Source organism: Bos mutus, chromosome 7 (genome assembly GCF_027580195.1).
Source record: "Bos mutus isolate GX-2022 chromosome 7, NWIPB_WYAK_1.1, whole genome shotgun sequence".
In the NCBI taxonomy this organism is placed as follows: Eukaryota; Metazoa; Chordata; class Mammalia; order Artiodactyla; family Bovidae; genus Bos; species Bos mutus.
The window spans coordinates 65,427,592-65,451,171 of NC_091623.1; the positions used below are offsets into that span (position 1 = coordinate 65,427,592).

Genomic DNA, 23,580 nt, shown 5'->3' on the forward strand with positions numbered 1-23,580 from the left:
TTGAAAAGAAAGGAAAAAAGACAACCACAAATGCACTGCTGAAAGTTCTCAGCTTGAGCAGACTCAAACTTCGGGGGAGGAGAGGCTTTGACTGGATGAAAGATTAGAACTACGGGGTTGTTGGATTTGAGCAGATTCTTTATTCATCTGAAAGTGGTAGGAAAGCCTGAGGGCACTGCCTGAACTTTTCTAGGATCAAGAAAGAACTGGTCAAAAGAAAATGTGCAAAATAGCAGTAGGAGAAATAATAAAGTTGCTTTCTGCTTGCACCCTTGTGGTTTCAAATCTCATTACCACATATTCTCAGTTTATTTGAAAACATTTCCAACTTCATGACTTATAGGCTTAAGTCTACATGCAAAAGTTCAACTTTTGCATAAATCATCAGACACAGGCTGTAATTTAAAGAAAAGGGAATTTCAAACATGAAGGTCTTTCCAAGTCTCAGTGAAGACCCCGGCCGTGCTTCAGTGTCCTTGAGAATTGTCCAGGTTGCTTCCTGTGGATGAGCAACAGTTCTGCCCTGTAGGATTCAAGTATATTGTGTGCGTGTGTCTGTGCTCTGTCAGCCCACTTAGGGTGTGAGCCCAGTCAGGTCACTCAGTCTTGGTGAGTTTTCCCAGTTAGCCGTCTTGAATTTAGTACTTTGCACAGAGAATGCTAGCGGATGAGTTGTTGCATTTATGCAACTCCATCACCTCCTTAAGCAAATCAAACTGTGTGCTTCCCAGTCTAAGTGACTCTTAGGAATGAACCCTGTGTACTCATCTACATAACCCCCTATATACACATACACAGATATGTCTGTGCAATTCAATGTACCTACAGTTACATACTGAATTTAAACTGGATATATTAATATATGAATGTTATTTGTCAGGTCAATAAGGAAATCAACCAAACTCAGGAAAATACAACTGTAACAATTCAAAGATTAACTTTCTTTAGAATAATTGCATATAGTGTGTTTCTTAGTAACTGAGAGTACCATTTTTGTTGAATTTATTTCCTTTTACAGTAATAAGTATAAAAAGCACAGAGGCTAATGAATATTTATATGATAATTCTGTAATGTAAAGTAGGACATATTTTCACTTGATGCCATTTATTTAGAAAATATGGAATAAGTACCTTGATGCATCATTAAATTATTGGTGAAATCAAGAAAAGTTCCTACTGCATTATGCCAAAGTACATTTAAAAATCCTGAGGGTTTTATGATTACATCTCAACGTACTGATGTTTAAAAAGAAAAATGGTAACAGAAAATATTAAATGCTTGCATCTTTGCCAAGTCCAAATGGTTATAGTAAATTTAACTTTGGAATTTCCTGACTTTTATGTTGTTAAAATTATAGGTTTTACTCAACATTAAAAGAGTCTTTCAATTTAATTTTCCTATATTAAAAAATTTTAAGGTGGTTGTGGAGGGCAGACAGAATTGGAAGAAAGATTCTAGAAGATGTGGTTTAAACAGTTCATCCCTCAATTTTTAGATATATATATATATATATTTTTATAGAAGCTCAGTGTTATCCTTCAAGCCTTCAGTATTTTGCAACTTGTAAATAATTTGGTCTTATTTGTCTTGGACTAACAAAAGGTAACAAAATATTTCCACCCTGAGTAAATAAAAAAAAGAAAAGAAAGAGAAAGAGAAGGAAAAAGCACTGCTGGTAAATAGTAAAACTTCCCAAGAAATTTGGGGATGCAGACCAAAAATTTAGACTCATGTTATTCTACTCTGTTATCAGAAGTTTTTATGTATTTTGAAATAGAAATAGCTTTCCAACTGTTATGTCAGTTTTAAAAACACTATGATGGAATTGCCTCTTGCCGCTATTGCTTCATGCCTGAGTTACTCCAAATTAGTATTAATATTTAGAAAGATGCAGTATTGGTTTCAGGCCAGAAAGGCACCATGGATTACATTGCTACAGTAGTAGAAGACAATGCTATTATTTTACCTAAGTAGACAAAAAAGCTCTTTTTTTTTTTTTATTTAAATTTCTCTAAAAGAGAAATTGGTGCACTGGGACGACCCAGAGGGATGGTATGGGGAGGGAGGAGGGAGGAGGGTTCAGGATGGGGAATCTTTTAGAGAAATTTAAAAAAGCTCTTTTAATATATAAAAGGTTCCTTTGCTGCCTGTTAATGTTATCACACAGAGTAACTTAGATATACTTCTCCAGATCAATAACTAGAGGAAAAGAGACAAAGAAAGTATATATAATCATACTATAATAAAATGCTGAATTAAAATAAAGATACTGATATCACATAGTAGATAACAGGCTTCCATCCTCTGTACTTTGGATTTACAGTGGATTGTGGTATTTTCCATGATCCTAAAAAATACCCTTTCCTTTCCATCTTTCCCTTAAGCCACTGCCCTCTTTTCCTTTCTTTCACCTCACACTTTGGAATTATCTACAGTCATTCTCTCCTTTCTTTCTTCTGACTTAACTCTGGAACCCATGGTAACCTAGTCAACTGAAACTGTATTTCAACCAGCTCAATAGGTGGGCTTTTCTCATTCCTTACATAACCTGTCCTCCCTGCCAAAAAAAGAGAAAAGAAAAACAGCACCTGTATGCACTTGGCTTCCAGAAATGGGACCTAGACCACCATTGTATTCAGCTGCATGCCTGTGTGCTAAGTCACTTCATGGATGTCTGACTCTGTGAGCCTATGGACTGTAGCCTTCCAGGCTCCCCCGTCTATGGGATTCTCCAGGCAAGAATACTGGAGTGGGTTGCCGTGCCCTCCTCCAGAGGATCTTCCCCACCCAGGGATCGAACCTGTGTCTCTCACGTCTCCTGTGTTGGCAGGCGGGTTCTTTACCACTAGCTCCACCTGGGGAGCTCCTGTGTAGCTGTGTACCAGGCATGTATGCTTTGGAGGCCCCACAGTTGGCTCAAGCTCAGCATGCATAGACTGAGTCTCTAGTTCCACTACACCTACTCGATGTGTAGTTTCCCAGCATTTCTCAAATAGCTTATCTCAGTGATTGGCCCCACTATCCATTTTCCAGCCCAAAGTGTAAATCTGGATAGCATTCTTAATACCGCCCTTTGCTGACACAACCATTTTATCACCAAGAATTTGGATGGATACTACATCTTAAATGTATTTTGAATCTATCCCCTTTTCTCTATCTTCGTTTCTTTTCTGGATTACTGAGACATCTTTTTTTGATGTCTTGTTCTACGCAAGACACTTGTTCTACTCCATCTTTTTTCCATGTTACAACCACAGTGATCTTTCTAGAATGCAGATTTGGTCACGTTCCTCCTGAGTGTCCTGTTCTCGGGACATAGTTTCTCACATCACCCTGTGCTTGCATACACTGTGGTTCAGGCACGTTCACATTTACTCGTTTCCCAAATAAATCGTGCTCCTTGTTGCCTTGTCTTTGTGTCATCTTCCCTCTGCTTGGATAACAAGACTCCATTTCGTTTTCGTAGCCTGGTTTAGACCTATTTGTCTGTTACGTTTCAGTCTGTCTGTGTAACTCTCCGGACCCATTTTTTCCTGTGCATTCCCATGTTATCTAGTGCCTGCCCTAGTATTTATCACACCATATCTTCTTCAGGGGTAGTTCTGACCTCTTGGGCATCACAGCCAGCCTCTTGGGAAGGAGTCCAGCAAACACTTGGTTTCAGCTGTACTCACAGCTTCGTGATTCTATTTCTGGTCCAAGGAAATGTTCATCTTGTATTTTGAAACCAGCTGGCTCTTTCTGGTTTTCTTTTCTTTTTTTTCCTTTTAAAATGTGATCTGTCACTGTTCTGTGTTTGGAACAGAAGGGGAGTACCAAAATATCCTGACTAGAGGTCAAAATCTGCATGTTTAATAAGCTGTCCAGGTGATTTTTCTGCACATTTAAGTTTTGCAACATCTGCACTCGCTATTTTATCCTATCAAGAAGACTGAAGCTGTTTGACATGAACTTACTCAACCTCAGATTCCCTCTATTACTACATCCTCATTTTCCATTTTCCCTGCATTTGATGAAGTGTCTTCCCTTCTTTTCCAGAGTAAAATGTTATTGCTCCACACCTAATTCCATCACCTTTCTAACTCTTACTATTAATATGTAAGTTCACTTTTCTAGCTTTTAACTCTTCGTTTTCCCAACTCTTCCTCGTTACCTATGATCAGTTCAGTTCAGTTCAGTTCAGTCGCTCAGTCGTGTCCGACTCTTTGCGACCCCATGAATTGCAGCACGCCAGGCCTCCCTGTCCATCACCAACTCCCAGAGTTCACTCGAACTCAAGTCCATCGAGTCGGTGATGCCATCCAGCCATCTCATCCTCTGTCGTCCCCTTCTCCTCCTGCCCCCAATCCCTCCCAGCATCAGAGTCTTTTCCAATGAGTCAGCTCTTCACATGAGGTGGCCAAAGTACTGGAGTTTGAGCTTTAGCATCATTCCTTCCAAAGAAATCCCAGGGCTGATCTCCTTCAGAATGGACTGGTCGGGTCTCCTTGCAGTCCAAGGGACTCTCAAGAGTCTTCTCCAACACCACAGTTCAAAAGCATCAATTCTTCGGCACTCAGCCTTCTTCACAGTGCAACTCTCACATCCATACATGACCACAGGAAAAACCATAGCCTTAACTAAACGAACCTTTGTTGGCAAAATAATGTCTCTGCTTTTGAATATGCTATCTAGGTTGGTCATAACTTTCCTTCCAAGGAGTAAGCGTCTTTTAATTTCATGGCCGCAATCACCATTTGCAGTGATTTTGGAGCCCCAAAAATAAAGTCTGACACTGTTTCCACTGTTTCCCCATCTATATCCTAAACATCATTAACACAGACCTCTCTCTTCCATCTCTTTGGTCACCTCTCACTATGCCATTTTTATTCTGAGTTTTTTCACTGTTCATTTGTGCCCAGTTGGACCCAGCTCTTTGCGACCCCATGGACTGTAGCCTGGTATGTAGTAGAACCTTGTAATTGTATCTTCTACTCCTTGCAAATACCCTCTACTCTTGGGAAACTCATCCATAGTTTTTGGCTCACAGTTTTTCCCGTCTCCTCTGCATGTTTCAATTCTGTCCCGTTCTTTAGGATCCTTTATCCTCCAGTAACTTGTTTCTCATACTTCAATTGAGAGAATATACTGTTAATCTTCTCTGGTGGGATTGTGTCTTGTTTTAAATTTATCTGCTTAATAAATCATTAATTCATGATGGTTAGAAATTACGTATAACATACATGTGACAAATCAAAGGCCTTTAATCAGCAATTACTTGATAAGTTCACAAATGAATGGTAAATGCTCAAAATCTATTTATTTGGTTTAAAGAGAGAAAATTGAGGCTTTCAAAGAATGAATACCATTTTCATTAGAATCGCTTATGAATATAGATGCAGATATCTTCCAGACACTGTGAAGCACACTAAATCCAGTCACATATAAAAATAATTATAGATTATTATCACTTAGGATTTATCCCAGGAATGCAAGTTGGTTCAGCATCTGAAAACCAAGTAATATGATGTAGTAGAATAAAGGACAAAAGCCGTATTATCATCTCAGACAAAAGCCGTATGATCATCTCAGTAAATGCAGAGAAAGTATTTGAAAAAAAATCTGACACCCTTTCATGATAAAAATGATCAACAAATTTGGAATAGAAGGGAACATTCTTAACCTGATAAAAGGCATATATAAAAAAACTACAGCTAACATCATACTAACTGGCAAAAGTCAGTATTTCCCTGAAGACCAGAAATAAAACAGATGTTTATTTTCACAACTTCTGTTCAACTTTGTGGTGGAGGTTCTAACTAGGGCAGTTAGGAAAGAAAAGGAAATAAAAAGTATCCAGGTTGGAAAGGAAGAAGTAGAACTATATATTTGCAGATGACATGTGTTTAGTGGATAAAGGATCAACTAAAATGAGTAACGTATACACTAAATTAGAGAAGATATCCTCTTAAAACTCTTTAAATTTAATAAATGGTCAGCAAGGTTGTTGTTATAGAATATCAACATATAAAAATGAATCGTACTTCCATATATTAGCAGTGAACATTGTGAAACCGAAACCAAAAATTCACTTATTATAGGATCAAAAGAATAAATGCTCATGAACAAAATATAATGAAGTGAAAGACTTGTACACTTAAAACTACAAAACCTTGTTGAAAGATGTTAAAATCTAAATAAAAGGAAAGATATCCCATGTTTGTAGATTGGAAGACTAAATATTAAGATGGCAATATTCCTCAAATTGATATATAGATATAACACAATTCCTGTCAAAATTCCAACCTTTTTTAAATACACAGTCTAATCCTAAGGTTCATATGGAAATTTATATGCAAATCATATATCAGATATGGGATATATATATATATAAAGAACTTATATAACTCAACTATTAAAAAACAAAGAACTTTATTTAAAACTGGGCAAGATAATAGAATAGATATTTCTCCAAAGTAGTTACATAAAAGCAATAACCAAGTTAAAGTGTGCTCGACATTATTAGTCATTACAGAAATGCAAACCAAAAGTATGATGTGATACCATCTCACATCTTTAAAATAGTAAAGGTAATAATGAGTGTTGGCAAGGATTGTGGAGAAATGGGAATCCTCATACATTGCAAGTAAGAGTGTAAAATATTCCAGCTGCTTTGGAAAGCAATTTGACAGTTCCTTAATAAGTTAACATAGAATTATCATATAACTGAGCAGTACCACATGAGATTAAATCATATGTCCACAGAGAAGTAATACGGAAATGTTCATAGTAGCTTTGCTTGTAATAGCCAAAAAATGAAGTTAATTAAAATATTCATCAACTGATGGATGAATACATAAAATGTGGTATATCCATACAGTAGAATATTATTTGCAGTTAAAAAGAATGAAGTTCTGGTATATCCCACAACATAGTTGAAATTTGAAAACATGATGCTAAGTGAAAGAAGCCAGTCATGAAAGATCCCTTATTTTATGGTTATTTTATATGGAAAATGCCCAGAATAGGCAAGGATATAGAAAGAGCTTATTAATTAATTATTATAGATCTGGTAGTTATAGATTATCTATTGCCTTTGTCTGGAGTGAGGTAAGGAGAGTAACTGCTAAAGGGGTAGAATTACTTTGGCAGGAATGAAATTACTCTAAGATTAAATTGTAGTGATGGTTGTACAATCATGTAAATACCAAAAATTGTTGAATTTTGTACTTTAACTGGATGAATTACCATGCAATTATTATATTTCACTAAAGCTGTTTATAAATATACAATGAAATTTTGAGTAGAATTGATATGTATCATCCTTTCAGTACCCAATTAATTTTTATTTTATCATTTTGAAAATGCCTTTTGTCCCTATAAAAGCTTGAAATAGCTTTATTCTATGTAAAATTTAGTGGTAAGCTTTCCTAGTTTGGGGCTTCCCTTGTAGCTCAGCTGGTAAAGAATCTGCCTGCGATCAAACCTCGGTTTGATTCCTGGGTCAGGAAGATCCGCTGCAGAAGGGATAGGCTACCCACTCCAGTATTCTTGGGCTTCCCTGGTGGCTCAGATGGTAAAGAATCCACTTGCAATGTGGGAGACCTGGGTTTGATCCCTGAATTGGGAAGATCCCCTGAAGAAGGGAAAGGCTACCCAGTCCAGTATTCTGGCCTGGAGAATTCCATGGACTGTATAGTCCATGGGATCACAAAGAGCCGTACATGACTGAGACTCTTTTCACTTCACTTTCCTAGTTTCAAATAGCATGTTAAATAAAAATTCAATGTATGCATAAGAGAAATAATATTTGCTTTTTTCTATACTAAAGCAAAAATTATATGGAATTAGGCCAGATACATGTGGTTCCTTGGCATGGATGGAAAGAAAATATTGTATAAGCGCTTTTTTAAAAACAATTTATTGTTTTATTTGTTCTAAGTTCTCTGTAACATAACTGTTACGTGGATTCTGCTTTTATGTATGACATGTTCATATTGGAACTGACAGAATCTCTAGGGCAATGTTCTTAGAATTCAGTGATATCTGAGATCACACTTAGCACTACTTACCAAATTATTCATTATATCTGCTTAGAGTAAGATTTATAGTAAATGTTGTAAATGTTGGTTGACAAATACGAGGTTATGTGGCTTGGCAGTCAGAAATCTGTCAGATGGTTTTGCTTAGATCTAATTTTCTTTAAAAAAAAAAAAAAAAAGAAATCTGTGTTCCATTTAAATTACCAAACACTTTCCAATCCTTCTTTTTCTTTATCCTCCCATGGCACACTTCAAGTCCCCTCCTTTTTGACGAAGTTCTTCCTTACCCCCCTTCCATCATCGTACTCTTGTTCTGACCTCTCTGGTCCTTGCTTCCAGTCTCCTGTGCTGGCTTTTCTTCTTTTGACTTTCCCTTGGATGGTGGTGCTTCTCAGAGTTCCCTCCTCAAACTCAATTCTTTTCATATATGTGTCTTCTTTGGAAATCTCATTTATTGCTACAACTTCAAAAGCAATCTTCAGACTTGGTGATAAACCACAAGTATACATATTGATGCCTTACTTTTTTACCAAGTTTCAAATTTTTTGCTGCATAGTTGGAGTTTCTGCTTGGTTCTCTCAAACATTTCATATTCAGAGTGTCCCAAACTCAACTGATGCTCACAATGTGTTCTTCCCTCTGTCCTGTTTTCTGTTAATAGCACTACCATTAGCTCCGTTCTCAATCAAGCTGTAAGTCTGAGATACTTATCCAGGGACAAAGTCCTGCTGAATTCTCCTAGAATCTCTTGAATATGTGTGTTCTCTCACTCATCATAAAGCTTACTTAAGGGTCTCATCATTTATCACTGGGTTATTTATTTATCTATGTACATTAAACATGAGGATTGTCTTTCTGATATTGATTTGCTTATGCAATGTTCTTATTTAATTTAAACCTCTTCATAAATACCATAAATTATTTCAGAAAAAAAGCCGAGGTTTTGGGAAGGCTTTCCAGGGTTCAGCATATGGCTAACTAGCAAAGCTTATATTTGTCATTTTCCCAATCATGCTGGTACCCTTTCCATTCTTCGTGCTGCACTTTCAGATTTTTGTCTATTAGTCTAAGGCTATCTGTATTCCAGGCTTCCCAGGTGGCACAGTGGTAGAGAATCCACCTGGAGTGCAGGAGACTCGGGTTCAATCCCTGGGTTGGGAAGATCCCCTGGAGTTGGAAATGGCAACCCACTCCAGTATTCTTGCCTGGAGAATTCCGTGGACAGAGGAGCCTGGCAGGCTACAGTCCTGGGATTGCAAAGAGTTGGACATGACTGAGCAACTGAGCAGTCACGCACACCCAAAACTATATTCCACTTGCTACAGTAATTAGTTCAGGACTCTGGGCCTTATGAGCCCGTTTTCCTGGCTATAGAAATAATTCAAAAGGGTTAGTATGTGACTCAATTCAGGACATTAGGAGAAAAGGAAAGATTTGCTGAGGGCTCCTGGGGGAAAATTCGCTTCCTCTTAGGAGTGAGCCACTGGAAGAGACAACTTCTCTTACTCTAGATGTCCTAGTCAAAGATCTAGCCTAGAACTGCTCAGCCAGGGAAGACAACATTAAAGATGTGGTCAAAGCCAGAGGAGAACATAGGTGAGTAGATGTATTTTTCATATAGAAATCTTAAGTATTTTACTGAGAGCCTTTTACATATAATTATTTTGAAGCTGATCTTTTAAGATTCTTAATTCTAAAGAAGAAACGTGGAGTTTTTGCAAAATAAAATATTTAACACAAAACTCACAGATTTAATCTTATTTCGTGTGTTCTTCTGTGTTCCAGGGTTTTTTCTTTCCGCTTGAAAGAAAAGTCAAACATCTTTCAATTTCTACTCTTTCTGTTGTCAGAGAGCTATTTGGAAGTAGAGCACAAAGAAGTACTTTATTATGAAAGGAAATGCCTGAAAATAAGAGTAAATGCTTAAATGAAAGACTTTAAGGAGCCTAAGTTTTAAGAATTTGGCTTAGTGCTAGGTTCCATAAGTGCCTTGGTTGTCGGCATACCTTTAGATGTAGGAGGATCAGAAAGTAAGTTTTGGTCTTTCACTTTTATAGTGCTTGCTGCTTTACCGTGTGGGGTTTGCTTTTTCTGTCTTCCTTATCTAGAAGTGATTATCAATTTATCTGGTGATCACAGTATAGCTGTTCTAGTTTCCTTTCTCTTCTGAATCTACGTTCAGTTTTATTAAGATGCCCCGCACTAAGATAGCAACACAAGATTCAACAGACCCTAATTTTGCACATATGGTTTTGTTTTGTTGGATTAAATCTGATGGTAACTCTTTCACCACATTATATGTTTGGTCCTCATGTAACCAATTCATGTTAGAATTCTGGACTCTCTAGGGGAATTGATAGATTATAATTTGTACCACTGTGCCTTCAGCGGCTAACTGTTAAGCCTCTAATGAAGATATTATTCTAGAGACTGTCTGAATCTGGTAACATTTTTGAATTAGAACATTCCAAGAAGACATAGGCATATAGTTATTTCATGATACCGCTTATAGGCACAAATGACTTGTCAGAATAAACGGTGGGGGAAAAAAGAATGAATAAAGCAATTCAGTTCAGTTCAATTCAGTCGCTTAGTCATGTCCGACTCTTTGCAACCCCAAGGACTAAAGCACGCCAGGCCTCCCTGTCCAACACCAACTCCCAGAGTTTACTCAAACTCCTGTCCATTGAGTCAGTGATGCCATCCAACCATCTCATCCTCTGTCATCCCCTTCTCCTCCCACCTTCAATCTTTCCTAGCATCAGGGCCTTTTCAAATGAGTCAGCTCTTTGCATCAGGTGGGCAAAGTATTGGGGTTTCAGCTTCAACATCAGTCCTTCCAATGAATATTCAGGACTGATGTCCTTTAGGATGGACTGGTTGGATCACATAGAGCAATAGAGGAAAGAAATTTAAGGCGTTGTCAACCATTTTTAAATTGTGGGGTTTGAAATTTATTCCCTTGTATTTATAATTAGAATATAATTTTTCTGTGCTTTTTATCAATGCACTTAAACATTTTTATGTGTTTTTATATATGTGTGTATATATATACACATACGTATGTGGGACTTCCCCGTTGGCTCAGCAGTAAAAGAATGTGCTTGCAATGCAGGAGACGCAGGAGATACGCAGGTTCAATCCCTGGGTGGGGAAGATCTCCTGGAGGAGGGCATGGCAACCCACTCCAGTATTCTTGCCTGGAGAATCCCATGTATGGAAGAGGCTGGTAAGCTATAGTCCATGGGGTCACAAAGAATCAGACTTGACTGAAGCAACTGAGTATACATACATATATATATTTATATATATGCTTGTGTGTGTGTATATATATATATATATATATATATATATATACATACATACATCTTTTAAAAAACTGAAAGCTCAGGTTTACTTTTTGGTAATCATCTAGGCTTATGGCTTTTATAATTGTTCCCTGTATTCACTTGGTCTTTGCTAGCCCTGTTGCTTAGAGAGGACAGCTAATTCCCAGGCATCTCTGACTGGATTCTCTTCATACTGGCTCATTTCCTTTTCAATATATTAGCAAGTCGCTCCCAGTGTACCTAATTGTAGCTTTGTTTGACTTTCCACCTCTCTCTGCTTATTGAACTAGAAGAAAAGTACATTAAAGCTTATATAAATGGCCAGGTTTCTGGGTTTTGGGAAAATGTTAAAGAAAGCAGACCTTTCATTAATGTGAAAGGGAGTGGACTAGTCCCAGCACTGAGTAAGCTGAATGGATAAATTTAGGGAGGTACAATAGGAAAACTGGATAACTCCCAAAGCCACCCACGTTTGCCCTTTGCCATTTTACTGTATTATTTTAGGTTTGAAGTTAATTCCCAGAATGCCAGATATACCCATATTCAGATGTAAGTACAAAAACATATCCTGAAGCCAAATAGAAAAAAAAAAAAAAAAGGTGTTTGCCACCCTCCATTGGTTCAGATAATTAATGTGAAAATTAGCTATAAAATTTTAAATGTACTTATTTCATATTTAAAAATGTAATCCTTGCATATGTGTGTGTTTTTTTTAAGTCTCTAGTAGGATAAGTCCCTAAATGATGTAGAATGGAAACTAAAACATTTACATCTTTACTTATTTCCAATTTAAATTGCACTTGAGGAGGAAAAAGAGGATATGGAGTTTTGCTTTCATTGGCCTTGTTTTCCTGCCATGGGAGTTTACTTTCATCTCAGTTCCCATAGATAGTGTGAGAAATTCTTTAGGGCCTGAAACAAGAGTATCTTCAAGGTTATACGATCCGACCTAATCAACCATCAGTGCTCTCTTACACTTTTTTTAAAAGCTACTTAATGAAAGCCTTTCTCAGTCATCTTCTCCTTCTTTCCCTGATTAGACATTGACGAGTGCAGCATCATTCCTGGGATATGTGAAACTGGCGAATGTTCCAACACCGTGGGAAGCTATTTTTGTGTTTGTCCACGTGGATATGTAACCTCAACAGATGGCTCTCGGTGCATCGGTAAGCCTCCTGGTTTTGAGGGCACAATACACTGCTTCTTTCTAATGACAGAACAGCCCAAGCAGGTATGGAGATGGCAACAATTATAAAACCTTTGGGAAAGTGGCAGAAAGAGTTGTTTATGTTACTGCTATCGAGGGATTGATCAGCCAGGTGCTCATGTCACAAACTTCAGTATCAGAAGCCATTTGGGTTTGCTTTATGTTGTCAGAGTCATTTCTGAAATGAAGAAAGATTTCGTCAAGACGTTGCTGAATGTTACAGACACAAAGGCACAAGGAAGATTTTTAAAAATCTGCTTTGGGAGACAAAGTGTAGTAATTAACAGTTCTTTCATTGTTATGAATCATGAATGTAGTCACTGTCTTATTTACTTAGCATATGTTTATTCTAGTTCAGTTCAGTTCAGTTCAGTCACTCAGTTGTGTCCGACTCTTTGCGACCCCATGAATCACAGCACACCAGGCCTCCCTGTCCATCACCAACTCCCAGAGTTCACTCAGACTCATGTCCATCGAGTCAGTGATGCCATCCAGCCATCTCATCCTCTGTCGTCCCCTTCTCCTCCTGCCCCCAATCCCTCCCAGCATCAGAGTCTTTTCCAATGAGTGAACTCTTCGCATGAGGTGGCCAAAGTCCTGGAATTTCAGCTTTAGCATCATTCCTTCCAAAGAACACCCAGGGCTGATCTCCTTCAGAATGGACTGCTTGGATCTCCTTGCAGTCCAAGGGACTCTCAAGAGTCTTCTCCAACACCACAGTTCAAAAGCATCAATTCTTCGGCATCGAGCTTTCTTCACAGTCCAACTCTCACATCCATACATGACTACTGGAAAAACCATAGCCTTGACTAGACGGACCTTTGTTAGCAAAGTAATGTCTCTGCTTTTGAATATGCTATCTAGACTGGTCATAAATTTTCCTTCCAAGGAGTAAGTGTCTTTTAATTTCATGACTGCAGTCACCATCTGCAGTGATTTTGGAGCCCCAAAAAATAAAGTCTGCCACTGTTTCCATTGTTTCCCCAGCTATTTCCCCTGAAGTGATGGGACCAAATGCCATGATCTTTGTTTTCTGAATGTTGAACTTTAAGCCAGCTTTTTCACTCTCCTCTTTCACTTTCATCAAGAGGCTTTTTAGTTCCTCTTCACTTTCTGCCATAAGGGTGGTGTCCTCTGCATATCTGAAGTTATTGATATTTCTCCCAGCAATCTTGATTCCAGCTTGTGCTTCTTCCAGCCCAGCGTTTCTCACGATGTACTCTGCATAAGTTAAATAAACAGGGTGACAATATACAGCCTTGACATACTCCTTTTCCTATTTGGAACCAGTCTGTTGTTCCATGTCCAGTTCTAACTGTTGCTTCCTGATCTTCATATAGGTTTCTTAAGAGACAGTTAATACAATAAAGAAATCAGTACGTTTAATTTTGTGTTTTAAGCATATTTTAACTAAAGCCAGATATATTGCATGTTCTCTTTTATTTAGAAAGATAAAACAGTGCTTTCAGTCATGTGTAGGTCATCTATTTTTTAATAAGCTTTAGACTTTAAGATCACTAAATATTCCTGTAGTACAGGAATTTAATTAAAGAAATCAAACCAGCACCCAAAGACTGTAGTTGCTTGGTTCCCTAGAGGATGACTGTCTGGGCAGTGACCATCTCCTATCCCCATTGGGAGGGTGTGTGAGTCCCTAAGCACCATGGACTTTGTATATTCAAATGATGTACACATGAACTGGATTGATGGGGTGGAGGTTACAGAGAGTTTAAGGTGTAAGCTAGAGGTCATAGGATACCAATAAAAAGGCTTGAGTTCACTTGTTGAGATGCCAAACACCGTGCTGTGGCCATCCAACAGCAAAGAGATGAGAGAGAAGATCCTGCCTTCAGAATGCTATGTTGTCATCATAAACAGTAGTCAAAAAGTTAGCAGTCAAAGAAGAAACTGTGGTGGCAGTATTAAAACTGACAGCTGCCAGTTATCAAGCACACACCATTTGTGAGGCCCTGGACATCTACTCCTTACTATCACATAGTAGGAGGGCCTTGGGTAAGCTACTGACCTCTCTGTACTTCAGTTCCTTCTAGTAAATATGTGATAAAATATTCCTTATTCCTTCTACTTACTATCATTAGGAGGAGGAAGAGGTAAAGGAGAATGAGGATGTAATCCTTCTAATAACCCTGTGTGATGGGCATAATTATTCTGATTTGTAGATGAAGAAATTGAGATTTAGAGAGGTTAAATGACTTATGTGATATTTCAGGGCTGATCCATGGAGCCAGGATTTAAATCCAGGTCTCCATGCATCTGTGTTACTCTGGTTCTGTACTGTCTCCTTAGATACTCCAAGTTAACGGAGAGCCTCTGCCTAGATCTCAAGGCCTCCAGCATGAGTGGTTTCTCTCCCACCACACGGACAGTTGGTTTTGAAAAGATTTGAATGATTATTTGTTCTTTACAAATGAATCAGAGTTCTGTCTTACACTTGGTAATACATTATAGATGTTAAGTCTATAAAACTGAGCAAATTAACTGATTTTAGGGTCAGCGTTATCAGACTGATAACTAAGTCTGATTCATTTAACATAATTTAACAGAATTGCAAATTAGCAGAACAACCTACACTTGGCTTAATTTTCTTAAACTGTATAGGAAAAGAATGTGCACACACACACACACACACACACACACACAGTCTTCCACTTGAAACAGGCATGAACTCAACCCTATAGGGAAAATGTCAGTTTAGGAGTCATCAGTGAACATCCTTGGCCGGATGCCATAGACCCTGACCTTAGGAAACTTATATTCTTGAAATGACCAGAAGAAATGTGCCTGGAGATATAAGTGAGGTTATTACTGTGAAGTTCTGAAAATGCCAAATAAGATGCATGTGTTTTATTTGGTAGATGGTGTGGAGTAACTGAAGGCCTTTGAGAATGAATTGTACAACTAGACCAACTAGTGAGAAGGCAGAATTTGCCATAACACGTGTTAGTGTTTTAGATCAGATTTCTAAGTTACTTCTTTCTCCCTTATTTCTTAAGTTTCTAAGTCCTTTTTTTAGTCATAAACCCCATCATATTGAAATAATCATGATGAAGATCCCCAACAATTTACTGAGGTTGTTTTCTTCAATGTCAGACATTTGGTTTACCGTTAAATCATGATGAACTCTTTATCTCTTGCTTCTTATATAAAGTTCTAAGCCTTTACCTGAACTTTTAAAGCCCTTTGGAGCCTGACCCAGCCTGTATTCAGAACTCATCTCTAACCACCTGCCACCTCACACATTGCTCTTATTGTGGTACATAAGTACACTGCCCACAGTATTTCCTCTGCCTGAAGCATCTTGACTTCCCCCTACTATGCTCATTAAAACCCAACTCATCCTTTAAATCCCCACTTAGACATCACTGTTTTTACAGCTATCCCTGCCTAACCCACATTTACTTCTTGGACAAAGTCAGTTGGCCCTTCCCATAATATTTTTCACTTTCTTTCATTTCTGGGTTTATCACAGTGTCACAAGTATTTTTGCTCTACTCATTGGCCAGACTGTAAGCACCATTAGGTCCTGCCTTATGCAGCTTTTTGTCCTCAGTACCTGATACGGTCCTTTCCATAGAAGTTTGGGCTCAGTAAATCTTTTTCTGAATGAAGAGGCAAACCAGCAAATGAATGAGATGGGATTGAACATAAGAATTTCATTAATATTAATTAATAGCTGCTTTGCATCCTTTGACTGCTGGAGATATGTGGTGGCACTGAGTTATGGTCTCCAATGCTCGGAATGTGAGAGAGCTTGCTTGAGCTCCAGGAGCTGTGGCACATGAGTCCCATGCTAACCAGGAGTCTCCACTCATTTCAGTATCAATATCCTGACCCAGAAACAGAGGAAAGCCCCTAAGGAGGGGAGAATGACATTCCAAAATTGCAAAACCAATGTTAAAATTAAGTAAGCAGCTGAAAAAGTTTTTGAATTTAACTATGTTTCATTTGGAATAAGTATATGTTTTCCACATAAGAAAAAAATAAGCCTAGAATTTTAATAGGTAAGAGATCTTTGATTTTGATTTTTTTAAAAATCTGAGTCTGTATTTTGTTAGATGGAATTTATTTATGATTAAATTATATATGTCATAAGTATTTCCATGCTATTTGTTTTGTAACCATATATATGCTAACAATAATGAGCTGGATGCTCTCAAAATTTTTTTCTTGAGCAGGAAACTGCATGTTATCTGCAGCTTTATTCTAAGTGCAGCACATACTGAATGCTGCCCCGATTCCTTAGTTAGTCAAAACATCCTGAATATTTACAGCATTATAAGGAAACAATAAGCTTCCTTTTTCTCTTATGTATAAGAAATACCTTCATACAGCAGGACAGTTTAATGGTCATTTAAATTATAAAATGGGATAGTTTTCTCATTTCGTTTTATGCTAAGTATAAAAATGAAATTCTTAATTTGTTTTTATTTTATGTTTTCCATCAAGTTTTTAAAATGTCCAGGAAACAGCCCTCCTTTTTAACAAAGATTACTAAGAGATGTCATTTCTAGAAAAAGTAGACCCATACCTAATTTTTTTCTTTTTCTTTTGAAAATTTCATTTTCTTTCTTTATTATTCAGTGAAATTAAGAAATTAATTACAATGTTAAAATGTAATGGAAGAAGACAATGAAGCATTTTTCATAGCACAACTTAATTACCCTTATATCATTTTATATCATTTTAATGTTCATGACATTATTAATACTTCATTTCCACGTTGCAGTGGAGGCAAGAAGAGTAACTGGCAGTCAACAATGAGTCCGTGATGATTGACAGGCTCTTTGCAACTCATTTCAACCCCATGGAGCCTACCAGGCTCCTCTGTGGAATTCTCCAGGCAAGAATACTGGAGTGCCATTCCCTTCTCCAGGAGATCTTCCCGACCCAGCGATCTAACCCATATCTCCTGTGTCTTCCTGCATTGCATGTAGATTCTTTACCTTCGGAGCCACCAGGGAAGCCCAATTGACAGGCAGCAGTGAACAGATTCTGTATCCAAGTTAATGTGCCAGCTATCGCTGTGCACACAGAACTAGCAGGGACCCTACATGGGTAACTCAGAAGTGCCAGTCAGCAACAAGCAAAGTTCAGAAAATGGAGAGTAAGCATTTAAAAGTCCTTAAGGTAATGTGACGTTGCCACAATATCCTAGTGGGTTTCCTTGAGCTTTACAGACATTTCAGTGCACAATATGCCATGGAGTATTCTCAAGAAAACATAATGTGAAAAATAAAAACATAAGAGAAAGTTGGAGGCAGTGGGTAATTAATTGCTAAATAATTCCTTAGCCAATAAATGCTGTAAATCCAAAAGAAAGGTCTGACTATCATAGTTAAAATTCTCTTGAAAGTGAGCACTGATAAGATACAGACCTTGAAAGATGGGTGGGAGCAGAGCAATTGGACTGTGCTGAGCAAAGAGAAAGGCCTGAGCAGCACTGCAGATGCTGAAAGTGAGTAGACGTGGGAGGCAGTGGGAAGAGTCGCCAGGGGAGGAGAGCTAAGTAAGAAAGTGGTTGAAGATGGGTTAAGATGAAGATTCTATTGCTGAGGCTCTTAACTGCCTTTCTAAGAAGTTTCAGCTTGATCCTGAGGACAATGAGAGCCCATGAAGAATTGTGAGCAGCACAGAGACAAAAATCAGTGGGGGAAATCTCTTTAAGAGAAACAAGGAAGATCTTTAGAGAGTGATATATAGAGTGATGATCAGGATATGCTGTCCCTGTGCAGCACTCTGTGTGATGATGGATGTTGATTGCCTGCGTTACATGCATGCATGCATTTGCAAATGCTTGAAGCATAACCCCAAACTCCTAAATATGTTTAACTAATAACACAGTAATCCAAGTCTATGCCCAACCAATAATGCTGAAAAAGCTGAAGTTGAACAGTTCTGTGAAGACCTACAAGACCTTCTAGAACTAACACCCCCAAAAGATGTCCTTTTCATTATACGGGACTAGAATGTAAAAGAAGGAAGTCAAGAATTAATTACCTGGAGTAATGGGCAAATTTGGCCTTGGAATACAGAAGGGCAAATGCTAAGAGAGTTTGCCAAGAGAATGCACTAGTCATAGCAAACACTCTCTTCCAACAACACAAGAGAAGACTCTACACATGGACATCACCAGATGGTCAACACCGAAATCAGATTGATTATATTCTTTGCAGCCAAAGATGGAGAAGCTCTATACAGTCAGCAAAAACAAGATCAGGAGCTAATGTGGCTCAGATCATGAACTCCTTATTGTCAAATTCAGACTGAAATTGAAGAAAGTAGGGAAAACCACTAGACCATTAAGGTATGACCTAAATCAAATCCCTTATGATTATACAGTGGAAGTAACAAATAGATTCAAGGGATTAGATCTAATAGACAGAGTGTCTGAAGAACTATGGATGCAGGTTCGTGACATTGTACAGGAGGCAGTGATCAAGACCATCCCCAAGAAAAAGAAATGCAGAAAGGCAAAATGGTCTGAGGAGGCCTTACAAACAGCTCTGAAAAGAAGAGAAGTGAAAGACAAAGGAGAAAAGGAAAGATATACCCATTTGAATGCAGAGTTCCAAATAGCAAGGAGAGATAAGAAAGCCTTCCTCAGTGATCAATGCAAAGAAATAGATGAAAACAATAGAATGGGAAAGACTAGAGATACCAAGGGAACTTTTCATGCAAAGATGGGACAATAAAGGACAGAAATGGTATGGACCTAACAGAAGCAGAAGATAATAAGAAGAGGTGACAAGAATACACAGAACTGTGCAAAAAAGATATTCATGACACAGATAATCATGATGGTGTGATCACTCACCTAGAGCCAGACATTCTGGAATGTGAAGTCAAGTGGGCATTAGGAAGCATCACTACAAACAAAACTAGTGGAGGTGATGGAATTCCAGTTGAGCTATTTCAAATCCTGAAAGATGATGCTGTGAAAGTGCTGCACTCAATATGTCAGCAAATTTGGAAAACTCAGCAGTGGCCCCAGGACTGGAAAAGGTCAGTTTTCATTCCAGTCCCAAAGAAAGGCAATGCCAAAGAATGCTCAAACTACCGCACAATTGCACTCATCTCACACACTAGTAAAGTAATGCTCAAAATTCTCCAAGCCAGGCTTCAGCAATACGTGAACTGTGAACTTCCAGATGTTCAAGCTGGATTTAGAAAAGGCAGAGGAACCAGAGATCAAATTGCCAACATCTGCTGGGTCATCAAAAAAAGCAAGAGAGTTCCAGAAAAATATCTACTTCTGCTTTATTGACTATGCCAAAGCCTTTGACTGTATGGATCACCACAAACTGTGGGAAATTCTTCAAGAGGTGGAAATACCAGAAAACTTGACCTGCCTTCTGAGAAATCTGTATGCAGGTCAAGAAACAACAGTTAGAACTGGACATGAAACAACAGACTGGTTCCAAATCAGGAAAGGAGTACGTCAAGGCTGTATATTGTCACCCTGCTTATTTAACTTCTTTGCATAATACATTATGAGAAATGCTGGACTGGATGAAGCACAAACTGGAATCAAGATTGCCAGGAGAAATATCAATACCCTCAGATATGCAGATGACACCTCCCTTATGGCAGAAAGTGAAGAAGAACTAAAGAGCCTCTTGATGCAAGTGAAAGAGGAGAGTGAAAAAGTTGGCTTAAAACTCAACATTCAGAAAACTAAGATCATGGCATCTGGTCCCATCACTTCATGAGAAATAGATGGGGAAACAGTGCAAACAGTGAGAACTTTATTTTTTCTGGCTCCAAAATCACTGTAGATGGTGACTGCAGTCATGAAATTAAAAGACGCTTGCTCTTTGGAAGAAGAGCTATGACAGCTTATTAAAAAGCAGAGACATTACTTTGCCAGCAAAGGTCCATCTGGTCAAGGCTATGGCTTTTCCAGTAGTCATGTATGGATGTGAGAGTTGGACTCTATAAAGAAAGCTGAGTGCTGAAGAATAAATGCTTTTGAACTGTGGTGTTGTAGAAGACTCTTGAGAGTCCTTTGGACATCAAGGTCCAACCAGTCCATCCTAAAGGAAATCAGTCCTGAATATTCATTGGAAGGACTGATGTTGAAGCTGAAACTCCAATACTTTGGCTACCTTATGCAAAAAACTGACTCATTTGAAAAGACCCTGATGCTGGGAAAGATTGAAGGTAGGAGGAGAAGGGGTTGACAGAGAATGAGATGGTTGGAAGGCATCACTGACTTAATGAACATGCATTTGAGTAAACTCCGGGAGTTGGTGATGGACAGGGAGGCCTGGTGTGCTGCAGTCCATGGAGTCGCAAAGAGTTTGACACGACTGAGTGGCTAAAATGAACTGAAAAGGGGTAGAGGAGACAGGGATGAAACCATATACTATATAGCATTTTAGGTTTAATCAGAAAAATCATATACAAGTGACTGGGGAGTCAGGGGGCGTAGTTTAAATTAAGAAAGAATGTCCTTGAAAGAGAAAGTTAGGTGATGAGGAAGAAAAATTCCACTGCTTTAAAGGAAGAAGTAAACCAAGGAGCCACAGTGGTTCTTTCTCATTCATTCTTCCTAGTTCTAGTTAGTCGTGTATGATGGCAACATGAAAGCAACATGCAAGCATTTTAGAAATAGCAAGAATCTGCAGAATTAGTCAAATGGAACTCAGATTGATGCCAGACCCTCAGAGAAGCAAGTGCGGGCCTGCAGAATCTGGATGAAGTCTGAGGCCGTGATTTTTTATCTATCGAACACATACTATCACTAGTCTTCTGACTTGAGCTCACCTCATCACGGCTTTCTGGTTAACCCCTTCACTTTTAATGAGCAAAGCTCACTCAACAGGAAATGTATTTTTTCAAGGTACAACCTCCCCCATCTTTTACCAAGTTTTCATCACATTGTATAATTAACTGTTAGTTCTTTTAAATCAAGTTTAGACTAAATGTCAAGCCAGGAAACAAACTCTGATAAGAGTACCATTATTTTGTTTCAAGGTAGATTTATATTTTAATCAGAGAAGATGGATTACTTCCTCTTTCTCAGTGTGGCTTTCAATAAGGCTTGATGTAAACCTTCTTCTGGGAGTATAGCGAGGGTGATAAGAGATTATTAGAGGAATAGACATGTTTTCATTACTTACGACCGTATCAGTTCTGCAGTTAAACACATACCAAGCACTAGAAGAATTTGTTCTAATGATGTTATAAACAGGCCTCATCTTTCTTTGCCCCTAATAATTCCATATTTCAAGGGATGGCATGTCTTGACAACTCTTAGTTGTATGGGATGTTCCTTTTTATTCTTCCATATGGCACATTTTCAACCGAGTACTTTCTAAGAACCATGCAGTTTAGAGATACAAACGAAATAACCCATCTCTCAGGCACTGTTTTCCTTTTGTAATGTATTTTTGGAGAGATCTTAACTATGAGATATCACACTACACGGTGTCTGTATCTCATTTTCATGTTTTTGATGCAAAGGATTGAAAATAGATTGTTTATGTCTCCGACGTTATTGCTATTGTCCAGTTGTTAAGTCATGTCTCACTTTGTGACCCCATGAACTGCAGCATGCAAGGCTTCCCTGTCCTTCACCATCTCCCTGAATTTGCTCAAACTCTTGCCCGTTGAGTCAGTGATGCCATCCAATCATCTCATCCTCCATCGCCCCCCTTCTCCTCTTGCCCTCAGTCTTTCCCAGCATCAGGGCCTTTTCCAGCGAGTCAGTTCTTCACATAATGTGGCCAAAGTGTAGAGCTTCAAATTCAGCATCATCCTTCCAATGACTGTTAGGGTTGATTTCCTTTAGGGTTGACTGGTTTGATCTCCTTGAAGAGACTAATTGTAGAATTTATGAAAATTAGTTATGATTTACTTGCCAGTCCCATCTTGCTGTCCCTCAGTCCTTTCAACAGTGACATGGTTTCCTCCAGCATATCTTATAGGACTGATGAAAGGTTTTCAAACTACAGGAGTTAATTATAGTTAACTAATTATAGTTAATTAACTATAGTAGTTAATTATGTTTAATGAATTTGAAGACCTCCTCTTTAACATCAAAAATGTTTTCAGATCCATACATGATGATAACCCAATATCTTTGAGAAAAATACATAATGAAACAAACTACTGAATATTCAATAATAATTTTAAATGAATTTGTATTTTACTAGTCAAAATGGAATATAAATTAGTGGGAAATGTAGTAGTGTCTGTATATTATGAGGCATTTTTATTTGCATTGCAGTGTTCAGTATAAGTACACATTTGTGGAGCTCTCACAATGTCCTTGAAGACTTCCAAATTCTGAGACTAATACAGATTCCTGTTCAGCTCCTACTCATTTTTTTTTTTTTTAACATATTACCTTATTTCCAGTGTGTTGGTGAATTTGACACATGAGTGGTTTAGAAGTGTCAGGGTCTCCCCTGATTTGAAAATCTTCTATGTGGACTTGAGTTTTGTGTTTTCTTGTTGGATAGGTATATCCATTAGATCAAACTTGTTAACTGTTCTGTTCAAATTTTTCCTAGAACTACTAGATTTTATCTACTGTGTCTATCAGTTAGTTACAGAGTTGTATAAATGTTCCACCTTGATAGTAGATTTCTCAGTTTCTCCATGTGGCCTTTTAAGTTTTTGCTTTAATGTTTTGATGCTATAAGGTAATGACTGTTTAAAAGTCATATTTTAAAAGTTATGTTTTCATAGTGAATTGAACCTTTTTTGAAATGTATTGACTAAAGTTTTCTTTCTTTTCCTCATGATACGTTTCTAAATATTTTTGATATGTTTTATCTAATGTCTTTTTCCACCACATTTTGTAAATTGGAGAGGAAGATTTAAATATATGCTATTTGGATATTTTTTCTCTCAATCTTTCTGCTTCCTTTTGTTTTAAATATGTTTCTTTAAACAGCCTAACTCTAAATTTGGGGGACATGGTCTCAAAATCTTTATCTTTTAAATTGATATTTAAATTCATTCGTGTTTATTATAGTAACTGATGCATTTGTT

At 37.9% G+C, this 23,580-nt stretch overlaps 1 protein-coding gene across 1 annotated transcript in view; it reads left to right on the forward strand.

Annotated features, from left to right (window-relative positions):
• Positions 1–23,580, forward strand: part of FBN2 (fibrillin 2) — a 223,308-nt gene that overhangs the window by 90,146 nt on the left and 109,582 nt on the right. Inside the window, exon 8 of the mRNA XM_070374044.1 lies at positions 12,392–12,517. Coding sequence (XP_070230145.1) covers positions 12,392–12,517 — 126 coding nt within the window. The remainder of the gene's footprint in view (positions 1–12,391; positions 12,518–23,580) is intronic.